Source organism: Artemia sp. Qi Xiang Cuo, chromosome 4 (genome assembly GCF_049724085.1).
Source record: "Artemia sp. Qi Xiang Cuo chromosome 4, ASM4972408v1, whole genome shotgun sequence".
In the NCBI taxonomy this organism is placed as follows: Eukaryota; Metazoa; Arthropoda; class Branchiopoda; order Anostraca; family Artemiidae; genus Artemia; species Artemia sp. Qi Xiang Cuo.
The window spans coordinates 54,114,863-54,140,742 of record NC_142797.1 but is presented as its reverse complement, the minus strand read 5'-3'; the positions used below and the strand labels follow the sequence as shown (position 1 = coordinate 54,140,742).

The 25,880-nt window shown below is 35.0% G+C and overlaps 1 protein-coding gene and 1 non-coding gene across 2 annotated transcripts in view; one reads left to right on the top strand and one right to left on the bottom strand.

Annotated features, from left to right (window-relative positions):
• LOC148953234 (uncharacterized) overlaps positions 1-25,880 on the bottom strand; it is an 83,534-nt gene that overhangs the window by 25,769 nt on the left and 31,885 nt on the right. The window contains exon 3 of the mRNA XM_089088410.1: positions 4,249-4,439. Within this exon, the coding sequence (XP_088944536.1) occupies positions 4,249-4,439 (191 nt within the window). The remainder of the gene's footprint in view (positions 1-4,248; positions 4,440-25,880) is intronic.
• Positions 1,806-1,889, top strand: TRNAY-GUA (transfer RNA tyrosine (anticodon GUA)). Its single transcript is given in 2 exon segments — positions 1,806-1,842; positions 1,854-1,889. It is a non-coding gene; the product is annotated as a tRNA-Tyr (tRNA).

Sequence of the window (25,880 nt, the reverse complement as noted above, 5' to 3'; positions counted from 1 at the left end):
TGTTCAGCATAGTCCAAAAATCGAACAACTATGTTTTTGAGGAAGAATTAATCCCCCACAGTCCCTGGGGGAAGGGCTGCAAGTTGTGAACTTTGCACATTGTTTACACATAGTATTAGTAATTGGGAAGTATACAGACGTTTTCGGGAGTGGGCGGGGGGTCGGGCGAGAAGGCTACGTGGGAGGATCTTTTCATGGAGGAATTTTTCATGAAGGGGCGCCGGATTTCCCAGCATTATTTAAAAAAACGATCAGAAATAAAAAAAAGGTTTTTTGAACTGAAAGTAAGGAGCAATATAAAAACTTCAAACAAACATAAATTATTACGTATATGAGGGGGTTCGCCCCCTCGTCAATACTTTGTTCTTTATAATAAAGTTTTTTTTTAGTACTTTCAAAAGAGCTATCTATTCTAATTAAACCCTTTGTGATTCAGGGGTCATTCTTAAATGATTGGAACGAAATTCAATCTTTAGCGTCAAAAAAATCGATGCCATTCCACTGATTCAAACTGAGAATTCAGAGTCCCATCGATACCGGTTAGAAAAAAGAACACATTTAGTTTTTAGTGTATACTTATTCGAACCTTTTTTAAAGTTTAGTTATTTCTAAAGAGTTTGGCCTTTATTTTAATGTTTTAGGATGAACAGAGGAGGTGATATGTCATATAATGCAGAGCTTTAATTAGATGAAAATAGGCAGTAAAGTGGCCACCATTTGCTAACCTAAATCCAAAACGTAAAATAATTATATGTTTGCACTTTTCATACATTTACTTTCTATTACATAAATCCCCTAGAAAAACAACAATGTTGTAAAAACCAACCCACTTGGCAAAAAAAAAACGGATTTTATGATAGCCAAAAAAGTAATGATATCAATTTCTTCGTCTCTGTGCCATAGCAAGACTCGAAAACAAATTTTTGACAGTAAAAAAAAGTATAAATATTGTTTTTCAGCCCCGCTGTAACAACACAATCTTGAAATGTCATTTTGACAGCCAAAACAAGTTAGGATTTTTAAATTTCCCCTCCTTGTTATTACAAAATGAAGATTTTTACCTCCCAGTTGGCTTTCGTGGTAATACGGACAAATTCCATTAATAAATCTACATTTAATTAAATACTTTTAGGCGGTATGGTAATCTGTAAGATCTAACAGATACCACAACAGTGTAACAGAAACTTAGTTTCAAACTTGTTTGCTAAAAGAAACAGTCTTAACAATCAAAAATTTATAAATAACTCAACTATTAAAAACCAATTACAAAAATAACTTTCATCCAACCCCAACCAGAGCAAGCTGTCCAAACCCCAAATCCTCCACTACGTTAGGGGGCGCGCACCCCTGCCCCCCACCTGGATCCGCCAATGATTTTCATCATATTTTGTTTTAATTCATTAGCATTCACGGTACTTATGTATTAGCCAGAAAACACGCGAGAATTGTATCGCAAACATGATACAAGAAACTAGTCAAGCAACTTCTTTATCAACAGAATTCCTTTCGTGCGCTAGGCAAACAGGGGTTTCTTATTCCGTGAACAATATTTAAACTTTATTTTTTGGGGTTGTGGGGCAAAAAAAGATACCTAGGTTAGGTTATGTCATGTATTTAATATATGCTATGCTTTGACCCCCCCTTAATGTGTAAATATATAGCCCAAATTTGTCTCTAAGTTATCATTTTTTCTTTCCATTTTGTTTATTTCATTAAACTTCACTTCTCGCGTGTTTTCGCAGTTCATGGTTGTATCATTCACGTATGAACAAGCAACACCAATATCGAATGTTGTTTAAAATAAGCCTTCGATAGCTCAGTTGGTAGAGCGGTGGACTGTAGAGGTAATTGTAATCCATAGGTCGCTGGTTCAAATCCGGCTCGAAGGAATTTTTTATAAGTTATTTCAGTGTCAGAAAGTGTGCAGTAACAATGACGGTACTGTATGAGAAGTGTAATTTGTTTTCAGATGTAAGGTTAATGTTTTGAAAAGATAACTTTCGCTAGTAAAAGGCTAAGAAATTCCGACATGGCTATTATATCCTATTTTAGAACTAGGATGTGGATTGGCTCTTCTTGTGTTGTCGTGTTGTCATAACTCCGAACCAAGTGGAGCTTAAATTACTAGGAATTTAGAGTAACGTCTTTTTTTTAACAAAAATTCCAGATACCTTGCTATTTTACAAATAAACTGAGGAGACGTACTATTTTAGACACCTGGAATTATCAGCTCATTTTTTCCAAATATCCCTGCCCTTATCATAGAGAGCCCCTGGCACTGGGGCTATATAAAGTAATATTTTGAGGAGGCTGGGGAAACGACAAATCAGCAAAAAAAAAAAATCGTGATTTATTTACGTCTTCTGAGTACCTTGACATGGACTTTCCCCTAATGTATACCTATCTTTCTTCTATTTGAGGGGTGCTATAAGTATAAAATATTTTGGCATATCGAGTTACATCCTCATTAAAAAAAAAAGTGGTCTAGTATGTAGTATTTTATAGCTAACATAAAATAGAAATAATAGATAATCTGGTACAAACCAAAGGGATAACCTTCTGACCCCCTTCCCAGTTACATCCATGCTCAGGGCTGTAGCCAATAATTCTTTCTAGCATATATAGTCAACATCAAATGAACTAGTGATTGATATATCTATGTATTTAAAGCATAGCACTTCGTCAACACCTTATGGGAAAAACGAGTTTCCTCCACTTTTCTTTTGCAATTCTCCCATTGTTTTTCAAAAATTTCAGGTCCGAATATGAGCTGCAATATGCATACGCAGAATATTTTCAAAGGAGATGAAGAACTTACTGCGATTTTAAATGAAAATTCCTTTATACTACTGATACCCAATTAACCCTTACCAATCTCAATTGGTCAGTCTTGGCACGTAGGACTCGAGGAATAAAGACTTTAAAAATTGACGATACTTTCAAAAAAGTACAGCTGTTTAGAAACCGAAACACAATTTCGGTCTGTTTACCTTACCTTTCAATGCAAAAAAATGAGGCCCGGATCACTCAACAATTCCTATTCTACCTTACAAATTATGGTTGTAGCAGTAGCCGCAACCTAGTAAGGAACAACCCTCGGCCCATAGTAACCAAAAATTAAAAAAAAACGCTTCTTGAAAGAAAAAAAAACTGGTAAGTGAGAAAAAATTTATAATTCGAGCTGATTTAGAAATGTTAACTATTATTTCAATTACTCTTAATAGTAAAATGTTATTTTGAAACAAGTTTATAGGAATTTTGAAAAATAGCCCTAAATATCTAAAAATGGCGTGGGACCGAAATAAAATTCCACCATTGGAATCACCATAGTCAAAAGCCCTACACCGGAAACTTACAGTCCCCTGGCTTGAATAACGTGGCAAATCATTTTTTGCATGGGTAGCACTGATATGTTTTCTTTTTTTGTATCTACTGCTAGCGGGTACTGGAACATCATGTTCAAATGGCTTATTTAAAAGAACATTGCTACCCCTACTCACTTTTGTAATTACTAAAACACAATATTTGAAAAAAAAATCATTTTCTTGACAAAAACCTGTTTCAATTAAAAAAAAAAATAATATCCTGAATTCTTCTTATCTCGTTTCAATATCCAAGTGAAAGCAATGCATCGAATTTTGGACTCGGAATTTCGATTGTTAACTTTTTAAAGGCTACCAACACTGAGAAACAAAAGATACATTTATATGGTGGAAAAACAAAAAAGATGGCTCTGACAATCGTTTGGCTGGGAAAGTTAGAAACATCAGAGTGTGAAAGTATAAAAAGTTAGAGTTTAGAAAGTTATAAGTTTTCTTTTATTTTCGATGGAAAATTCAGTGGTTTATTCTAGTGGAAATGGAATGAATTTCAAGGAAGGGCCTTGACCTTCTACTGTATATATGATTAAGCCAAAAGTTGTTTATAGCATAGATAGACTAAATAATAAATACTGAACTGAAGCATAAACAATGTCTCTTAAGTGACATTAGTTACTCAAATACCCATATAAAATAAGCCTCTGGGTGTTTTTTTCAACATTCCGATGGCAAATTTTTCCAGAATTTCCCTCCAATTCATAAATATGACGATTAGCAAGAAAAATCCGAAAAAAAAAAAAAAAAAAAATAAATTTTATATATGAAAAACTTAATTTTTCTAGAGTTTTGCGGCTTTCAAGTCCTGGACTTCCACCGGTATTTACATCTTTGTAAGAAGTAAGATTAAAGAGATAAAACAAGGACTTACTCTGTGCCAATGGGTTTAATCTCTTCTGGCCTTTCTTTGCTTTCCGTCTCTTCTTTCTTTTTCCCTTTGCGCAAGTTTAGTATGTAGAGCAAATGAGTGTTATCTTTCAAGCCAGAAATACCATCGTTACTAAGCTGAACTTTTTCATGGCACTCAGGACACAAAATAGTGTGATCATCAACTTCAAGTTTCTTTAACAATAAAATAGAGTAAAAAAAACACTAAAATGTAGTGTGTGGAAATAGCCAAAACAATTGTATATAATGTATTAGTGACACACCTTAAAAAGATATTTACTGTAGAACTCACCAAACTGTGTTTATTCTGGCGCAGAAATAAAGAAATTAAGGGAATACTTGACTATTTTTCCTCTGTTTTCCTAACTACTTCTTTCTTTTTAAATTCTCAATCCTAAAACTTCAACCTTAATTATCATACATGGATAATTTTTGTAGGTTTAAGCATAAGGAATATAGTTCTAGTGAATTTTAAGTGTCTAGTCTAGACCCCGGCGCCGCGCCGATGAGGGAAGACCAGCGGCGGTGGGGCCAAAAACAACGCGCCGCGCCGCCGGTAAGATGTCGGTGGCGCGCCGCCGGTAAGATGTCGGTGGCGCGCCGCCGGCGCGATCAATGTTGACCGCAATTATTAATGTTTTCATCAGTCGTTCTCAAATCAAAACTTAAATTTACAACAGATTCAAGCCTATTCATGAGTTCAAAAATTCACAAGTCGCTGGCTGGAAACTGGTCTTCATCGTTATTCATCAAGAGAAGCAGAAATCTGGTAGAAACGAAATGGCTGTGGCGTTTCAGAACCCTTGCATAATACGAGTAGTTGAAGTATCTATTAGCTATTTCTTCTTAACATAAATAATTACCAAAATAAGTAGTTTTTTTCATCGAGCATTATTGCATAAAAAACTTCAAGTACAGTATCACAAAACTCATCAGTTATCTGAGTAAAAACTTCGAATATAACTTTGACCTTAGAAGCTTAATGCTTTCAAAATGCCCTTTGCCTATATCTGTTCTGTCACCTTTAAAACAGTTGAAATGGGCGATTTTGATATTGATTGTTTTCTTTTTTTGCTCTTTTGGATTCCTAAAAAGCCGTCTTGTATTAAAAATTGGTTTTTAATAACAATTAAAAAAAAATGCATTTTAAAGTTTTTTTTATGTCTTCTTTATAGAATATGTCATATAGGCGAAGCCTGAACTGCTGCTTTTTTATTGCTTTTGGCTGCTCTTTCGGATATCATTCATTTTTTCTTTTGGGGATTCATTCCAAATTATATACCAAATCTTATCCAAACCTAATATCAGTCAAATTATAAACTGCATCTAAAAGGAGTAAATTTATCAAATTGAAAAATACATGATGAACACTTCACATGGGAACACTTCAATTACAATGAAACAAAAAACACTTAACGGTTTATTCGGTATGAAGAAAAATGAAATGCCAGCTATTTTCTTAGGTACAAAATGAAAAGCTCATCCGTTTTAAATGTAATTAAATGAAATATTATGCAGACTGAAGTAGCTCCAGGAAGATGTTGAGATTTTTATCCTAGTTCGTCACTTTTAATCCAAGCAAAATGTTAGGACATTTAGTATCAGTTATTGAGTCTAAGCTTTGAAATCCAAATGCTCACCAAAATTACCAAATTTAAGAAAGTCGCAACAATAAGTCACCTGTGGTCAAAATACTCAAAGACTCCTCTATGATCCCCACCCAGGCTCAAAGCTTCTGCTATGGTTATTTCCACGGAAATCTCCAAAGAGCAGTTTCTTTTTAAAATAGCTTTTAAGCGTAGTTAGGGGCATTTAGCCTTTTTTGATTTTTTTCAAAGTTTTGAAAAAAGTGTTATAATATTCCAAATGTTACATTTGTTATATTTGTGCATATTTTTGGTAATCATTTGTGGAGTGATCGAATTTTTTAAACCACTGTAGATGCGTAAGAACGTTGCAACATCTAGTACCCTAAGGTCAAAAGACTCCTTCTTGAACCTCCCAAATTGAAAGCTTTTATTATGATCTGGCCTTTTAATGTAACTTGGGCACTGGACCAAGGGCGTCATTGTCACTCGAGCGCAACGTTAGTGTACCGTGAGTAAAATGCGATATATTTAAAATACCAAAATAAAGTTCATTCTTTCTAAAGATAATTCCGACTTCCTATAATTAAGTTAAACCTAGTTTCGAAAATGAAAAGTCCTTAATCAGCAAAGAAAAAAAACTGCAGTTAGCCTCAGACAAAGAACGGCGCTATCCAAGCTTTGGATTCCGCTAAGACAGTGAGCAATAAAAAAGGTGCTACGCACAATATTTCTAAGGAAGTTTAAACGATAAGAGCCGTTTGAACGTCTAAATCATCAAAAATAGTTAAGAAAGATTATTTGCCGAAGGGTTCGCATCCTTGGGCCACTTGGACCAATGGTGAGCCAGATCTTACAGTGCAGGACTAAAGAGCTACGTTTGATAGTGGGGTAAAAATTGCTTTTTAAGAAGATTCGTAAGTCAGAATCAGGACCATTCAGATAGAATTTTTTTGACACTCAAGCTTGGCAATTCTTACATGTTGTATCTCAGTCGCCATTGTTGTCGCTTGAAGTGACTCACTGCTGTTCACCTAAACATGTAAGTCTCAATAAATCTATTGTTTTTTTACCTGTGTTTATTTCATTTTATATGTCTGCATCTAGTCTGATAACAGGTAATTAGTTCGCAAATCTCCAAGGGCGTTCCCAGGGAATCTGATCCCCAGATCGCTCGAAGAAAAGAGGTCACATTTATATGGCTACACATGTTATTTTCTCTCAATAATTAAGGGTGGCGCGGTTATAAATTTACTTCACTCCCCATTGTTGTGGCGCAAGCCTTGTTGGCTCAATCTTTAGCGCTATAAGCGGCGCTATAGGAGGACTTGTAAGGTGTAAGTTCACGGCTTTCAAGGTATAATTTTAGACTTGACGCGATCAATCTTCAGTATCGCTATTTGGACGGCCAAAAAACCTCTATTTCTACAAATGGCGCGGTCGGAAATCGGAGGAATACTTTTGGACTAATTAAGCTATAAAACTTTACAATTTGAATTTAATTGTTGGAGAGATACAGACATATAAGTAAAGTGATTAGTCCTATAACCACTAGACTACGGCAGGAAACCCTTTAAGACATCTCATAGGAGATAATAGCCTCCACCAAAATAGGTTAAGTGAAAAAATAAATTTATTTTGAATTGATTCCAAAAAAATGGCGGACGACCTTAACGATTTATTAATAGTGCAGAAGTTAGTCGCGAAAAACATAGAAATAGCAAAATCTATCCCGGAGTACAATGGTCAATCAGATATTGACGAATTTAATATCCAATTGGCCCAGTTTGTACAACTAACAAAAACAGAGCTAAAAGCGTTAGTCGACATGCTCCTACTACGATTAAAAGGTCAGGTCTTAACCTTTCTAAAACAGATTGAACATACCATAGGCAATAACGCCAACTTGCCAATAAATACGGTTGATAAATTGATAAAAGCATTTAAAGATAGATTTATAGAAACCAGTTCCATAAATAAATTAAAACACGGAACGGCGAGCTTTGATTATTCACAAAATATAAGAGAATATCTTGATAATATACGCATTTCGGTAGAGGAAAAATATGAAACAGGTTATGGGCAACTGTATGAAAAATTCTTACTTAATACCTTCTTGCAAGGGTTACCCCCAAAATTATATAGAGTTGTAGTATCCAAAGATATTCAGACGCTGGATCTCGAACTTCATGAGGTAGAGCGATTAATCGAAGTCAACACGATGGTGACAAATCACAGTAAAGCAAAAATAATAGCTTAGGCGATTCAAATGCGAACATAAACTTCAAGAACGATCAGGCGTCCCCCAATTTCTTTTCAAGGGATAACTCCCCAGTGCCACAAAGAAACAAAACGCAAGAACCCGCTAGGCAAAAAACAGTACGTTTTCAGCCTGTCAAATAATCTAATTATGAAAATAACCATACTATAATAAGATGCTATAATTGCAATCGACCTGGGCACATCGCGAGAGAGTGCCATTATGTCCCCAACCGCATGCCAAGACTTGCTTTCGGTAGTACGCAAGATTATGGCAACCATTTGTTCGAAAGAACAAATTACAGTACTAGTCCTGCACTAGGCTATAGCCAGGGAGGATTGCACCAATCAATACCTTACAACACGTACCAACTAAATTTGGATAACCCTCCCGCCAACATAAAAATAACTTATCCATCTGAAAACACAAATACGCACCAAGCCCAATAAAATGTGAGGATGCAATAGAGACATCCCGAAAATTGACCAACGTTGAATGAAAATCGCGCAACCCGACGGCATGGGCAATCGGTGACATCACGTAGTACTAACACGAGACATCCGCACGACCATAAGAACATCGGGTAACGATAGGTATATATAAGTCACCTAGATACATCAACTGGACCTCATACGTCTCAATATCTATTACAGGCACCGACACATGAATTAAATCCTCGGGGAAACGTTTCAGGCCCCTCAGAAATAGAAATTGGACCCAGAGGGTGCCCAGAATATTTAATAGGTCCAAAACAATGGTAGTGCCGTCTTGTAGTGATAATATTAACAAGTTACCTATATTTAAGGATTTTTGTGTAGAGAACGTTTACTTTAAGGCCTTAGTTGACAGTGGAGCTACGGTTAATATCATAAGCTCATGCGTATTTAATATGTTGCCTCTGCATATTAAACAACAAAGAAATTTTAATATTCCCAATTTAACTAGTGTGAAAGGGCATAAATTGGATGCAAGAGGTTCAATTTGCCTAAACGTAAAAAGGGACAATAGTATCTTCCAGACAAATTTTATAATATGCGATAACTTCCCGTATGAAGCAATTATAGGCGCAAATTTTTTAAGGTCCAATAGGGTACTATTAGACATAGCAAACGAGAGGCTCGTCTACCCGGCTAAGGTAGGGGAAGAAATTTCTACCTTAAGAAATTGTAACAGAGGATACGAAGACAACGTAACAGCAAACAAAATATCTGACGGTATAATGTCGCAATCTTTTGAACCTCTTGTCTCGCAAGAAGTAAAAGGCATAATTAGAAATTTGTTCAATTATTCTGAAAGACATTGCAGAGATGAAGTAAATTTAAATAATAAAAGTATTGAATTTGCGAAAATAAAAATAGGAGATATGCGACAGTACAGGTCAAACGAAATTAAGAAAATATAGGAATTATGGAAAAACAGTGAAACCCAACGTGACGCCGCAAGATGCCGCATTGGCGCAAAATAGCGCCAGTATGAATCTAATAAACAATGCAAATAAAGAGAAATATTACGGATTCGCGATAAGGAAAACAAAAGTCCCCCCCAAAACGATGCAAAAAATTCAAATATCACAGATGATTGAGCCAGTGTTTAGCAAATGCGAAATATGGTTTGCTACACCATCTGAAATTACCGAAAATCTGCTCTGCGAAGAACAGATTATATCTTATGACAAAGGAGAAGGTTTTATTTGGGTAACTAATAACCAAGAAAATGATACAATTACAATAAAAAAGGGGGCGTGTTTAGTTTAAATCCAGGTTTTATCTGAGAATGATTTAAATACATGGGAAGTTTCCAGAAGTAACCTCTTTAATAGCATTAAAAATTCAAATAACAAATACCCTTTAACTAAACTACAATTTTTAAACAAATTCAATATGGATCATATTACGGACGAGGAACTTAAGAACAAATTATGTTAATTATTATGGAATTTTAAAGATGTATTTTCTGCATCTTAAGATGACATCGGGCTGATACCATTTTATGAACATTCAATTTTAACGACTGGTAATCCTGTAGCGAAACAGCCATATCGTGTGCCATATAAGCACAAAGAATGGTTAAAAAATAAAATCCATGAATTAGAAAAAAAATGAAATTATACGCCCAAGTCTAAGTCCGTATAGCGCATCAGTGATCTTGGTACCAAAAAAGAATGGTGATCCTAGACTTGTAGTAGATTATAGAGCCCTCAACAAAAAAGTAGTTAGCGATAAATTTCCTTTACCAAGAATAGATAAAATTCTTGACTCTATTTCAAGCAAAAACAAAATTTTTACTTCCTTGGACCTTACCCAAGGCTACCACCTAGTGAAAATAGCCAAAAAAGATGTCCATAAAACTGAATTTTCAGCATCTGAATGTGGTTCATATGAATACTTAAGGGTACCATTTGGACTTAAAACAAGTTCAAGCGCGCTATGTAGACCCCTATTACACCTGTTAAGAGGATTAAAGAATATAATTCATTTTGTCGACGATGTCATATGTGTGGTACAAAATGCTGAACAACACTTAGCAACGTTAGCTAAGGTGTTCGAGAAATTCAGACAGGGCAATTTAAAATGCCGGCCTGAGAAAGTAAATTTATTTCAACCTAGAATTAAATTTTTAGGGGTAGTACTAACACAAGGAGAAATATCCCCAGAACCTGATAAAATAAAATTTGTGGAAAACCTAAATCCCCCCAGAACAATGAAGGAACGAAGAGGAATTTAAGGCCTCACTTCCCCCTTTAAGAAGATCGCATTCAATTATACCCAAGCTGCAAAACCCCTTAAGGAACTAACTACAGGACCTTTCCATAATGTCAAATGGTTACAGGACTCTCTAAGTTCCCAAGGCCTTCCTACAAAGTTACTAATTTCTGGACCAATATTATCACTCCCTGATTTCGAAAACGGAGGATTTGTGGTCATGACCGATGCTAGTTCAAAAGGCATTGGGGCTATTCTTTCGCAATTAATTCCCATGGGAAACCCTAATCCTTAAAAAGGAACTTCTAATCAAAAAAAAATTAGAAAAATTTATATGCTCTTCGAGTAGAACCTTATCAAAAGGCGAAAGTAGTTGTTCTGCGACAAACTTAGAATTATTATCTATAATTTACCACTTCGACAAACTTAAAAACCATTTGATTGGTAGAAAGTCTATGCAATGACCAAAACCTAAGGGTTTGCGCCTCCTGCGTACATTTAAGACACCCACCGGAGTTGTAGCCAGATGGAGTTTGACAACCCAAAACCTAGACTATTAATTTGGATAATCAAAGGGAAAACATGACTCAGCTTGCAACTTTTTGAGTAGACACCTAGAAAATAGGCCGACGGAAGCTGAGGAAAATGAAGTTAACGCCATCAATGCTAAGAGGAAACATGGACGTAAGAAAAACAAAGTCAAGGACACGGTATGAGAAAATAAGATTAACCATGGTCCCTTGTCTTTAGAAAATATAAAAAGAAAGCAAAAAAAGGACGAAATGTGTTCGGCGCTTATTAATTATTTTGTGAATGACGATGCGTTATCGGATAAATTCAAAACTCTTGGAAAAGAGATAGATAATTTTTACTATGATCTTGAGGATCAAATACTGTGTAGAATCGTGACTGCTGAGACAAATAGAAATCAAACTTCAATAATACCGGTATTACCACAAAACTTAATAGTGCCTGCATTTGAATATTTTCATTCAGATGTAGGTGGACATTTATGGGTGCTGAAAACATTCCATAGATTAAAACAATATTTTTACGTGCCGTCGGCAATGACAAAACTTAAAGAATTTGTAAGTACATGCAAAGCGTGCAACTTAAGAAAAATCCCCCCAACTTATCCAAATCCTCCAATGGGAAGGGTGCCTGCAGCAAAGCACACCTTCGATATTAGCTCATTTGACATATATGGAACGAGTGCAACCTTTCCTCTTTCTAGCACAAGCCATGTTTCTATTCTTTCAGTTATAAACCACTTTAAAGAATTTAATTTGGCAACAGCATTGAAAAATTAAGGTGACTATGCCACCAGTAAGGCGTTAGCGAAATTGTTTTTACAATTTGGCGTTCCAAATACGATTTTGAGTGACAACGGAAGCAATTTTGTTTCAAAGGTAACAAAAGACTTAATGAATTTTCTTAATATAGAGAAAATGGTGACAGCTCCGTACCACCCACAAGCTAATGGTAAAATAGAAAACCGGCATAAAATATTTTCGAACGTATTAAGTATTTATACAAAAGACAATAGCAACGACTGGGATCAATTCTTACCTTATTTAACTAACGTAATCAACACTGATTATTCAGAAACAACAAAAGACAATCCATTTTATTTACTTTTTGGTCGTGATTTTTGAATTCCGTATAATGAGATTATTGAATCTCCACAGTATTATAATAACTCAAAGAATTACAAACAAGAATTCATAAATAGGACGAGGAAAACTTACAAAATAGTTAGACAAGTGTTGGAAAAATGTAAAATAAACCAAGAGTTAAGAAACCAACCCAAAGTCAAGGGGAGTATAGATTTTAAAATAGGAGACTGCGTCTACCTAAAGAATGAGGGAAAAATGGAAGCCAAAAAGCTTTCCAACAAATATTCGTGACCGTTCGGAATAGTCAAAATGTTCGATAACGATTATACTTTGAAAATGAAGAACCCCGATAGTGGAAGAACTTACAAGGAACATGTTAGCAGAATAAAAAGAGCCAAATTTCCGGAAAGATGGGTATCACATCCCTCCTCTACTGATTCGTCAGATTCGGAAAATGAGCCACCTAAATCAAGATTGGCAGAGCTAAAACCCTTGAATTTTAAACAAGATTATTTTGAAGACGACAGTGATGAGGAAAAGTTTGAAGAATTTTTAGCAATGAAAAGTCTAGTTATTCCTAAGAAAAAATCCCTGATACCAGGATTTTTTCCTGAAATAAAAACGCCAAAAGATCCAAAAAATTATTCATCGGAGAGCGCAGGAGAACTAGATTACACGATATCTCCAAAAACCCAATTTTTCCCCGATAGAATTTCGACCCCATGTCCCCCCAAAAGATTTCCGGACGATATGGTTTCCCCTGCAACACCGATAGAAAGGCCCCAGTCTTTACAGGAAGAATTAAACAGAGCTGTAGAAACCCCCGGTATTACTGTAAAGAAAACTCCCCCCAAAGACTCAACTAAAACAAACCTTCGAGAAGCTTTGGATTTAATAAATTTCCCCATAAAAACAAGTTAAAGTACTTTTCCCAAGAATAAAACTCCCAAGGATGACCAGCAAGGTCAATATCATGATATAACTGTCTCCAAGGTGAAGCCTAAACAGTGGACTTCATGGAGGGAAACCTTAGTGCAAAAAATGCCCCACCCCCGAGGACATGGAATTCAAACAGTGGAGGAACCCCGCAAAAACTCTTGATTCCTCCCAAAGCTCTCAAGAATCTTTCAAATCTCCCGAGTTGAAAACTCAAAGTGAATACTTAGAGAATAAACCTTCTACTTCCAAAGGAAAAAAAATTTACGAAGGAAGGGCAGGTGATACCTCAAGAAGTGCCACCTCTAAAAGTTCTAATCCGGATTCATTAGAAACTAGTTCCGAATAGTCTGGCGGTAAATAATACCATATAGTAGGTAAAGAAAGAGGGAAATCAAGACCGGCTTTAGCTGCCTCACACGCGAAAGCGACTAAATTAAAAGGGCAAGAGTTTTTGAAAAAACAATACAAAAAGTTCGACCTTATTTCGCTAGAAAAAACGAAAAAGAAAAAACCGCAAGAAACAGAGGAGAAAATAACGACACAGTCAGGCAGAACGGTTAAAAAACCTGACAGATGGAAATATCCCTAATTAATGTAAAGACAAATTTCAAATATAATAAATTTAACACCATAATAAATTTAACAGTGTGCAAGTAAAGTTAACCAAGTCAATATTAATAAAAAAAAAAAAAATAATACGACTGATGTAAAAACATTGGTGATCAGAGAGAAAGGCCTAAAGTAGGAAGCTCTTGGTCGAATGAGAACGACAAGTGGTGTTGGACCACGTTTCTTGGGAAGCCTGGGGATGAACCCAAAGCCCATGCACCTTTTAATTTGTTGTGGGCGTGCTTGCCCTTGTATTTTCTAAGAAAAATCGACCCATGTCCTAACCAAGATGGATATTATCCATAACATGATATTATCAGTGCAGTAGTGACTAATTACATGAAATATATAATCTTAGTGCCGATTATAATTATTTAAGGGCTACACATAAAGTTGAATACCAGTTTAATTATATGCTACAAGTTTGTTTCTTCATGTGTTTCTTACTCGAGAAATATAATGTAAAATTAAATTGTATAACTATTACTAGCTACGCTTTAAAGTTATATCTCAACCAGTCATAGAGGTATATCACGACCAGAATTAAGCTCGGAAGTCCTAACTTTACTTACTAACCTATCTAATCTTAAAATATTTATTCTGTTTTACGCCTACAAATCCGTTTTCTTTGACAAATACCACAAAATGATTACATAATAAAGAACTAACCTAAGTTAAAAATTAAAGTGCTCTTGAAAAAATATAATAATAACAAAGCAGTGAACAAACGAATTTTGCAGAAACTAGGTAAAATTATTGATAAATTAATTCTAGAAACAAAAAATAAGATGAGGCTTAAGAATATCACCATAATCCTCGTTGTTCACGGAGTGGCCCAAGATATTGTAAAACATGGAGTAATATCCAAGCAGGATAATTCATTGCTAGCTAGCCATGACGCATGTAAGATCTTTATGAAATTGGACCCCAAACCCCTCGAGGCCTTGTTTCAACGAGCAACAAGACTAGAAAGAAACACGAATGAACTCAAAGAATCGACCAATTTCTGGTGGAACATACTATTGGCCGTATGTTTCGTATTCGCGACTTCCCTGACCATAAGAACCCTATTGACTTTTAATTACGGAAAAATCCAGACACTAAGAAAGTGAAAACCAATAGAAGATCACAGGAAAACAGCTGAAATGCATATGTTAAACCCGTAACCCACTGAGAAAATCTAAGCCAAGAAATAGGATAGACATTAGAGAACAAGTGGGTATAGAGGTCTCCGCTCGTTCTTACTATGTCTTGTTCTCTCATTGTAGTGTCTTTTAAGTAAAATCGTGCGGTTATGGCGCTGCAACATGCGTTTCTTAAACAGAACGGACGTGTGTGAACAATGCAGGCATTACATATGTTGTAAAATTAGACCTCAAAATTTAATCATGTAGCATAAACTCTGTTTAAATGATTACTTTAAATATAATGTAAAATTAACTAAGCGTTGAAAGAAGTTAAAATAAAGAGTATGTAGTAGTGTAAATCAGAAAGCATAATGAGACCACACTTAAAGTTAAAGAATTAATCTTTTATATCGTCGTTAGGCTATAACAACTTAGAAGAAACTTCTATGTATTGAATTTCCCAATGGGAATTATGTTGTTTTATTATAACCAACACGATAAAAATTTCGTTTTGTGTACTAATATTAGTGTATTTATTTAACCCTGTCTCGTAGCGTAAAATTCATGTATCCAATCGATACGTGACTTATTTGTACTATGAATATTTACTTTAAAGAACGTGTGATTCTGCTTCGTTATTTTTATTACAGGAAGTGGATTGACATATTGGATATTGATCATTACAATGAGTTGCCCAGTGCAGATACAACCTAGTAGCATATATTTTCATCATACTTCAACCAACGAAGAGTACTCGCCATAGACTCCAGGCAATTTTCATCCAAGCTTCGTCTACAAAAACAACAGTTACCCTTGATCGCTGTTTCCTCGACCATGAACCATATTACGTATCAGGTAACATTATATTTGAATCTCAGTATACAGTGCAGTATCGAACTATATAATCACATAAATTCTGAGAACTCCATCGACCAGTACAAGATATAAGTATATAAATGTCGCCTTTGATAATCATTATGGACCCATATACCATATGACCGTATAGTCATGATACTTGACGACCCCAAAAACTATTTATGTGTCACAGACTCACGCGTCGAATCCCTTTCGACCATCACTCGAAATCCATCCTATCCCCTCTGTGTGGAAAATTCATATCTGTTATCCCATGAGTATTACGAGATAATTTCTGAACAATGGACATGGAAACCAAAATTAACCCCAGTGACCAACCCCTCAGTGACAATAAACCCCTCCCACAAGTTAAAGATAATATGTTGAAGGAGTCACTATAGTTTGATGTCGACCTGTTCCAAACCCAGACTTCAATTCCCCCATGATTAACCTAGGAGTTACCACAAAGGTTAATAGACGCAAGCCATGAGCTAACCATTTTATAAGAGACACAAATGAACAATTTTGCGCGAGAATACATTCTCTATGAGCCTCAAAATATCCCAAAAATGATATGCTGAGAAGAAAATAAACGCACTCCCAGTGTTCCACCCCTTAATGATAAGGCACCCTATGAACTATCGAAAAGCAGGTGAGAATGAACTCTGATAGCATATTCCCACACCTGTATTTGGAAGCATCATTTCCCAGTTGAAAATTAGAGAAAGCTTGTCGTGGGAACACAATCGTGCTTGAACTGTCCCATGAAGAAACCATAACGTAAGTGCTTCAAAATTTTGCCAAGACGAAAAGAGTGAAGGAAAATAATTTACAACAGAAGGATTGAGTACGCTAAAAAGACTCGAAGGTGATGAAATAGATGTGAATTTACATATGTTACTTCTTAATAACTTTGATAACTCAAAAATCCCAATATCCTATCAATAACGTTGCGTAGCAAACATCCCCAGTGAAAGTGTTTTAATTTTACCAGTGAATATGGTAAACCCAATGTTGTGTGTTTTAAATCGTTTTTGTATGTAGTGTTAGATGTCCAGATAGAGTTATGTGTAGCATTGTCGTGCTCTTCATTTAATGCAGCGTAGATAGAAAGTAGTGTGCCAGATAGACAGCAAAATAAAAAAAAAGCCTGGTAAAATGTGAATTAAAAAAAAACTTATGTAAAGGTAAAATAGCCCCAACCTTGTTTGAAATGTAAAAATAATCAGTGTTAGATGTAAAAAAAAAAATCTTTAGTATAGTAGCTAGCCTAGAACCATGAATAATCTTAGTCCGGTAGATGAGTTTTAGATAGGGACGTAGAATAAAATAAGAAAAGTAATAGAGAAAATTTTTAGCACTCCTGATTAAGCCATAACATAAATATAAAATAATTATGTAAAAGAAATAGTTAAGAGATTGAGAACATCTTAAAATCCCAAAGGCAAGCAAAAATTAATGACGGGACGTCATTAATTGGTGGGAAGTGTAATATGTACTATGAGCGAAACGTGAAGCATTTACAATATAAAAATTACGTACCTTCTTTCCAAAGATAATTCCGACTTCCTATAATTAAGTTAAACCTAGTTTCAAAAATGAAAAGTCATTAATCAGCAAAAAAAAAACTGAAGTTAGCCTCAGACAAAGAACGACGCTATCCAAGCTTTGGATTTCACTAAGACAGTGAGCAATAACAAAAGTCCTAAGCACAATATTTCTAATGGAGTTTTAACGATAAGAGCCGTGTGAGTTTCTCAATCATCTAAAATAGTTATGAAAGGTTATTGGACGAAAGGTTTGCATCCTTGGATCACTTGAACCAATTGTGAGCCAGATCTTACAGCGCAGGACAAAAGAGCTACGTTTGATAGTGTGGCTAAAAGTGCTTTTCGAAGATATTCGTAAGTCAGAATCAGGACCATTCGAAATAATTTTTTCGCCATTCAAGCTTGGCAATTCTTACATGTTGTATCTCAGTCACCATTGTTGTCGTTTGAAGTGACTCACTGCTGTTCACCTAAATATGTAAGTCTCAATAAATCTATTGTTTTTTACCTGTGTTTATTTCATTTTATATGTCTGCATCTAGTCTGATAACAGGTAATTAGTTCGCAAATCTCCAAGGGCGTTCCCAGGGAATCTGATTCCCAGATCGCTCGAAGAAAAGAGGTCACATTTATATTGTTACACTTGTTATTTTCTCTCAAATAATTGAGGGTGGCGCGGTTATAAATTTACTTCACTCCCCATTGTTGTGGCGCAAGCCTTGTTGGCTCAATCTTTAGCGCTATAAGCGGCGTTATAGGAGGACTTGTAAGGTGTAAGTTAACGGCTTTCAAGGTATAATTTTAGACTTGACGCGATCAATCTTCATTACCGCTATTAGGACGGCAATAAAAACTTTTATTGCTACATTAGGTGGGGATGCCGATATAGCTTTCGTCACACCAATTTGTTTTAGTGTGACTGTGTCTGGTACTTATGAATGAATGTTTTCAAATTAAACCCGTTTCATCAATAAGAAAAAAAAAACGGGTTGGACGCATGTGTCCCTTTCCTTTTGGACGATAAAACCATACAAGTGCTGTATCAAGTATAACTCACGAAAATCTTGTTAATTTTTGTCAGCTTTTCAACTTTTTGGAATCCCTGCTTTCAAAAAAAAAAAATCAATGCACTAATTTTTAAATATAATAACTGCCTATGACCCCCCCCCCCGTCTGGATACCCTCTTGATAGGATACCGTCTCTGCTTTAAATAAAAAATAATAATTAACTTATTGGCACCCCTGCTTTCAAAAAAAAAATCGAGGTATTATTTAAATATCATTTAAACATGATAGCTCATTACCCCCCCCCCTCTGGATACCACCTTGATAGGATGCCGTCTCTGCTTTAAATTAAGAAAAAATTAACTTTTTGGGATCCTTGCTTTCAATAAAAAAATTCGAGATATTATCATTTAAATGTAATACCTCCTTACCCCCCCCTCTGGATACCACCTTGATAGGATACCGTCTCAGCTTTCATTAGAAAAATAATTTACTTAATAATTAACTAGGTAACTATATGGTTCAAACAAACACGCAAAATAACGTTAAACAGCTTAGTGTTCCTTAAAAAAAAAATTGAGGGTATTTCTAAAGGCGTAGATAGACAACTACAAAAATGTTGAAATTATTCAGACATACATCGAGCTTCTGCGATACTAAGTGAGAGGTTTATCATGGCATTAAATTGGATCCAAGTATTATTTTTAAAAGTGAGCACACACACAAGACAAATTAACCCAGCAACATATGAGAAATTGCGATATGTAAAATGCAATGAACAAGGCTTAATGGGGGACCCTGGGTCTATCACAATATTTCAATGGTTTCCAAGGGTATTTGATATCATTTTCTTCTGTCTCCACTTTAAATGAAAGAAATAATTATTTTTTGGCATCCCTGTTTTCAATAAAAAAATGAGGTATTATCATTTAAAATCATAGCCCCCTACCCCCCCCCCCCTATGGGTAATAATTTACCATTTATTTATGAATCATATTTTTGGGTTAACTTCCGGTTCAACTTTTAATTCCCCAAACTTGTACATAGCTTAGTCTATAGCTAAATTTTGTTTCAATAGAAGGTTTTTATTGTTTTTTTTTGTTTTTTTTTGGGGGGGGGGGGGTAAAAATGTTTCAGAAAGAATATTTTATTTTATATCAGGCGTTCAAAAATTGAGTATTAAACATTCAGAAAATCTTATCTAAAACAGCAAAAAAAAAAAAAAAATCTGCAAAATTACAATTCAGCTTAGAAACAATCTTTCGGCTGTCAATTTCAAAATCCAACTGAAGGCTGAAGCTGTATAGTAGTCAATGCGTTCTATAATTCTATTCAACTCGAAAATAAAATTCTTGACTACGGATGATGAAAGAAGTAACGCTTGGGGAACTGCGTTCGAAATAATTTAAACTCATTTCCCAAAGACGATACTTTTTTTGTCAATATATGAAGGGTTGTGCATATCGCAATATTTACAATAGCATATTACATCTATCTGATTTTTATGCAAAGTAACAAAAGAGACGAAAATTAATGAACAAGAGAGTATTGAAGAATTATGGAATGCAAAGTAATATTTGGCATGGAAAGTCACTGATGATAAATCGCTAGGGGTGGCATCGTGATTGCGTGATTTTCGGGGATTCGGGGAACTAATTTTTGTTTCAGGGCGACGCATAGATTTTTGGAGAAATACCCGAAAATTCGGGGATAGTGCAAGCCCTGCTTGATTTCTAATCAGGAAAATCAAAATACTAAACCATACAAGAAGGAAAAGCTCCGACCGAACGCCGCCGCCTCTGCCAGCGGCGACGCACATGTGGCGCGCCGGCGGCGTTGCGACACTTCGGCGGTGTTCGACTGGGCCTCTCCTCGGCAGCGTTCGGTCAATCCGCCGGCGCGGCGCCGGGGTCTAGTCTAGTCTTTAGTAGCAATAATGTGTACAATAAGCATGTTCAATAAAGCTGCGTCTTTTCTTTCTCAGTATTTTGATTACGAATAAATATTTTTTTGGCTAAATGACTTTTACATATTTTATGCTTTTTCTGTTTCAATTTGATCTCGCAGATCGAAGTAAGTTAGGAGATTGTTGTTATATTACAATTAGCTTTTCCCTAATTTACTTCCAAATCTGAATTTTTTAACTGTAGTTTTAGTTTTGTAATTTTCAAATGAAGTAGTCTATAGCTGTGTAGTTTTTAATACCTATCATGCCTGTGTTAAAGCAACAATCATTTCCTTCAATTAATTTTCTGTGTTTTTAACTTGGAATATTCATTTCAGAAAATATTTTTTTAAAATTATTTCACTCTAACTGAAAACTTTTGCTTCAGTAATTATTATGAAGGTTAGTTAAGAAATTAAACCTATTTACCAATTGTGTCTCTCTTCTCCTTAATGAATAGATTCAGATGTCTAATTCTAAATAATAATTATCCTCTCTGTTGATAGTGCCTTCTTCAACGAAAAAGTAAATCTTTCAAACGGTTCTAAAGCTTAAATTTTTTCTGCGATTTCTTCTGCAAGAAACACCTTGAGTGCAGAAGAAGGATGACCGGAAAGTACTTTTTTTTGTATCATTACCCCTTTATTTTTCTAATCCCAGCCTCCCCCTTCCTATAAGGATAAGTTTTGTGTTCATACACTGACATAATAACCAGTTTTTAGCATTCAATATATAAGAGTGAATTTATATACTTTCACTCTTCAAGTCTGTTTTTTTTATCGCTGCCCTTTCTTCCTGGGTTGATATTTGAAGTTTGTGGTAACCACACTTTGTTTTTTGTCTTTTCGAGTCTTACTTCTTTGGCAACTATGATAGCTTGACATAGGTCCTTGCTAGAATATTCTCCGCTATTCTGTTCTTCTGGGGAAGAAGCATTTCATCATTTTCTTTTCTTAACTCTTTTTCAATATTACAGACTTTAAGAGACAGCAAAACAAAAGTAATTTAAATAAAGCAGTGAAAAAAAAAAACTTTAAACAATAAACATCCAAATATTTCGACTCCACGTCCGGGAGCCTTTATAAAAAAAAGTTACATTAAGTTAAACACAGCATACAAAGAAAGAGAAAAAAAAACAATAAAGATAAAAATAAAAATCACATCCCAATAACCTTGATTGCCAATCGGAAATTATACGAGACACAATTTGGTGCACCAGAGGACAATCCTTCGTTATTTCTTATTCAGGTTTTTATAGTGATTGCAGTATTTTGGAGGTTATTAAGATATACCATCGCCAACCTGAAATTATATGAGACACAATTTGGTGAGGCAGAGACAATCCTTTGTCATTTCTGTGTGTTTATTCACGCTTTTATAATGATTGCAGTATTTTGGAGGTTATTAAGATGTGAGTTTTTTTTTGTCTATTTCTTTACATGTTGCATTTAATTTAATTTAACTTTAGATTTTTCCCGTTGATAATGGCCCCTGGACATGGAGTCAAAATATTCGAATTTTTATTATTTAAAGTTTGTTGTTTTTTCCCACTGTTTTCTTTAAATTAAACTTGTTTTTTTCTCTCTTAAATTCTGTAAATGGAAAAGCAATGCGGTCTAAGAAATTATTTCAATACTATAGGCATCTTTTTTCCGTTCCTCTGGTTGATGGGTAGTAAAAATAAATTGTGGTCGACAAAAAGAATGTTACCAGCATTCACACTGAACTCATTTGTTTTTACAAATGAGTTTAACAAACGATTTGTTTTTAAATATTAAGATTAAATCAAAAACTGCAAGCAAAGATTTAAGGCAGCATTAAAAAGTTCAATATACAATTTTCGGAATGAAAAATTATGAAACACAGGAGGTGCTCGAAACTATTCCTTAAAGGAAAAAGTCCTGTTTTTACATATTGAATTTTGGAAACTTTCACTTAAAATCCATAAGGAATTTTTAACAACAATGATTTATTTTGAAGGAGAAACTCATCTACAATTGTTAGTAACCAGTTTCTCTAGGTGGCAGAAACACATTTTGACAAGTGAAGCCAAAAAGAATGGACAATTTAAGACACGACTTTGAAAAATTACAAGAAGTACCTTGAGGAAACAAATTATTCGATAAGGAAAATATAATAAAGAATGTTTACTTTTATTGATTCAATTATAATCACTAAGTGGCAATTATATGCATGCAATAGTCTAGAATATACGAAATAGTTGGACGGGGATGAAAGTCAAACATTAAAATAAATATTTTTAAGACCAATCTGGGAGAGAGTTCTAAACATGAACCCCCTTCCCCCGTTTAATCAATGGTTTATGAATTACGCATTGTCACGAATAATATTAATAACCTCTTAGGTTTCAAGGAACAATATAACAATATTTAGTATTCATAACGATTAAACTCTAAAGGATTAAAAAGTATTGTAAGCACTGTTATTCCTTTTCACCCTTTATCCAAACGTGGCAAGTGGCGTGAGTTTATAAGGTTATCCATGCTACAAACTGTTCCAACGTTTTTTAGCTCCATAATTTAAGTAAAGTATGGTCATTCCATTGATTTCTGGTTCTTGAGGACTACAGGCAGGGCCTAGACGAAGGACTGTCTCTGCAGCAAAAATGTTTAGAACATAGCATTGGCTTTAACATTTCCGTCATAGATTTACCATACCATTACAAGTGTAGTAAATAGCCCATCACTGCTGTATAAAGAGATCACATTCTTCAAAACTGTATTGACAAGTCACGTTCACTAAGTAAGTAAGTAAGTAAGTTTATTTGTAACCCGCAATATAAAATAAATGCGGGGTAAAAAACTAAGGATCACCCTTAATGAGCTCTAATTTTGAATCAATACGGTGCTTTACTTCTAGTTTCAGACTCGTTTTTATTATATGGTGCATTCATCTAATACATGGATATACTACTACTAGTGGGTCATTGCAGTACAAAGACATCTGGTGCCAACACTCCACACGCTAATCATCCACCCAAGCCTGTTCAAAGCTTCAAACTTTACTTCCTCCTCTGAGGTTTCAAGTTTCTTTCAGTCCTTTAACATTACTTCTTCCCACTCTGTTCGGGGGCGATCTGCTTTGCTTTTTGTTTAGTTCCAGATAGATGGCCAAAAAGCACCATTTTTTACAATATATCATGCTTTATCCGTAAAACGTGGCATGTCTTAACCTTTTCTTCATTATAGTCCAAGAAACAAGGATCGAACCATATTTTTCGCTCATGTTCATTATTTGAAATTTGGTCGTCAAAAAAGTACCTAAACCTATCATTAGTTAATTCCTCTGGGAAACACATAACAAATCTTATTTGACCTTTTGAGAAATCAACATTTCCTAAGCATTATTGATCACTGTCATTCTCGTGACCTTGAATATCCTTATCATAATTTGCAGAGTTATATTCCTATTCTTCCAAACTTTTTATAATTGCAAAACACCACAATCTTTATTAATTATGCTACCTATGTGAGTATAGCTATTTACTCGATTGATTTTCTAGTTACCAAACATGGACACCTCTTCATCTTTCTTTATTCTTATTTTAAGCGACTTATTCTCCTTAACATTATATTCAAATCATCTCTTGTACCTTGAAATCTCAAGACTAGAGCGCTCAAATCATCTATGTAACCTAAGTGTACAGGAATTTCAACTTCCCAGATGATACCCTATTTTTCGAAAGCCTTTGCAATAGTCCTTTGATGGACAAAGTCCACCAAAGGTCAACGCATACACTCCTCTTCCAAAACCTCATTATTCTTCTTGTGTAGTAAATATGGGGACATTAGCTTGGTTTCCTTAGGATGCAAATCACTCAGTATGATGATACTTTTAGTCTTAGAGATGCTATAGATAGAGCTTTAAGGTAATAACAGTGTGATTTTGTGATGTGAGTAGAGAACTGATTGACCAAATTGTCACTCTTATATTAATAATTAAACCGTGTCTGAATAATCAGACTCTTTTCTTTCTCAGTTTTATAGATTATAAACAAGCGTTTGATTCAGTCGATGAAAGGGCTTTAGTGAAGGGTCTATTCTTCCATTGTCTACTAGATAAACAGCCTACATTAAAGTGATTAATGCTATGTAGAGGAACAATGCTGCTGCGATTAAGGTAGGAAATAAGGCTAATGGTTATAAGGCTAATAACCATGGTAGGAAATAAGGCTAATGGAAATAAGGAATGGTTGTGTGGTGTTGAATTAGGAGTTAGGCGGGGTTGTGTTGTGACCTATCCCTGTTTAAATAAATAATTTTGATGGATTTATGTCCTAAGCAACACGGCAAAGGGTGTGGGAAATCACGGAATCAAATGGGAAGGTAAATCACTACTAGACTTCAATTATGCAGATTATTTGATTGCCCTAGATGAAAATGTTAGCAAAACTAATGAATTTTTGGAGGTTTTGAGAGTTCAGGGTGCAAGAATAGGTTTGAAAATTATTAGTAAGAAGACTAAGTTGCTTAGACTAGGAATGAATGAAAATAAAGAGGTGATGCTAGGTAACCAGAAGATCGATCATTGGAAGATTGATTATGATTGAAGATGGTGGATGCAGTGAAGATATACAAAGTGGAATAATCACTGACCACTGGGTTTTTTTTTCAAAATTGAAAAAGTATGGAAGAATAGAGAGATCTGGGAATCAAGACTAGAGTAATGGAAGCTATGGTAAAAACATTACCGTGGTTAATTATGGTTCTGAAATATGGGCTCTTAAGAAGACAGAGGAAGATTTGTTAAAAGTTTTCAAGAGGAGTCTAGGTACAGTTGTGGGTACCCATCTGACTGACCCTGTGTCAAACAACAAGCTGTCCTTTTCATCCACTTTCTAGCACTATAATGAGAGTAACGTTGACATGAGTAGGACATGTTTTGCGGTAAATAAATGACAGATTGTTAAAGATTAATTTTTTTGGGCCATCCAGCTGGGGTTAAATAAAAAGCAGGTTGTCCCCAAATGGGGTGGAAAGTGACCATAAAAAAGGTTTTAGACGAAATTGGAACTCCTTGGGAAGAGAAAGTGTGATACTGTGGGAGGAGCAAGCGCAGCTGTGTTGACCACAGGCGGCTTACGCTGTAGCAGCAAGCTGTTACTAGTAGTATTGTAAAACTGTATCCAACCTTAATTTATAGCATCTGTTAGCCTGTTAAGTATCATTATGCTCAGCAATTTGCGTCCTAGAGAAATCAATCTAATACCCCTGTAATTAATATACTTACATTTTTCACCTTTCTTATAAATAGGGTTTAATCTAAGCGTTCATAAAATCACCAGATACTTCCGCTTTATCGAAAATGATATTTATAATCTTCAGTATCTTATTTCTAGCTTTGTGATCACCAGATTAAAAAAACATAGGACCTTAGAATAATTATCAAGACAGCCTGAGA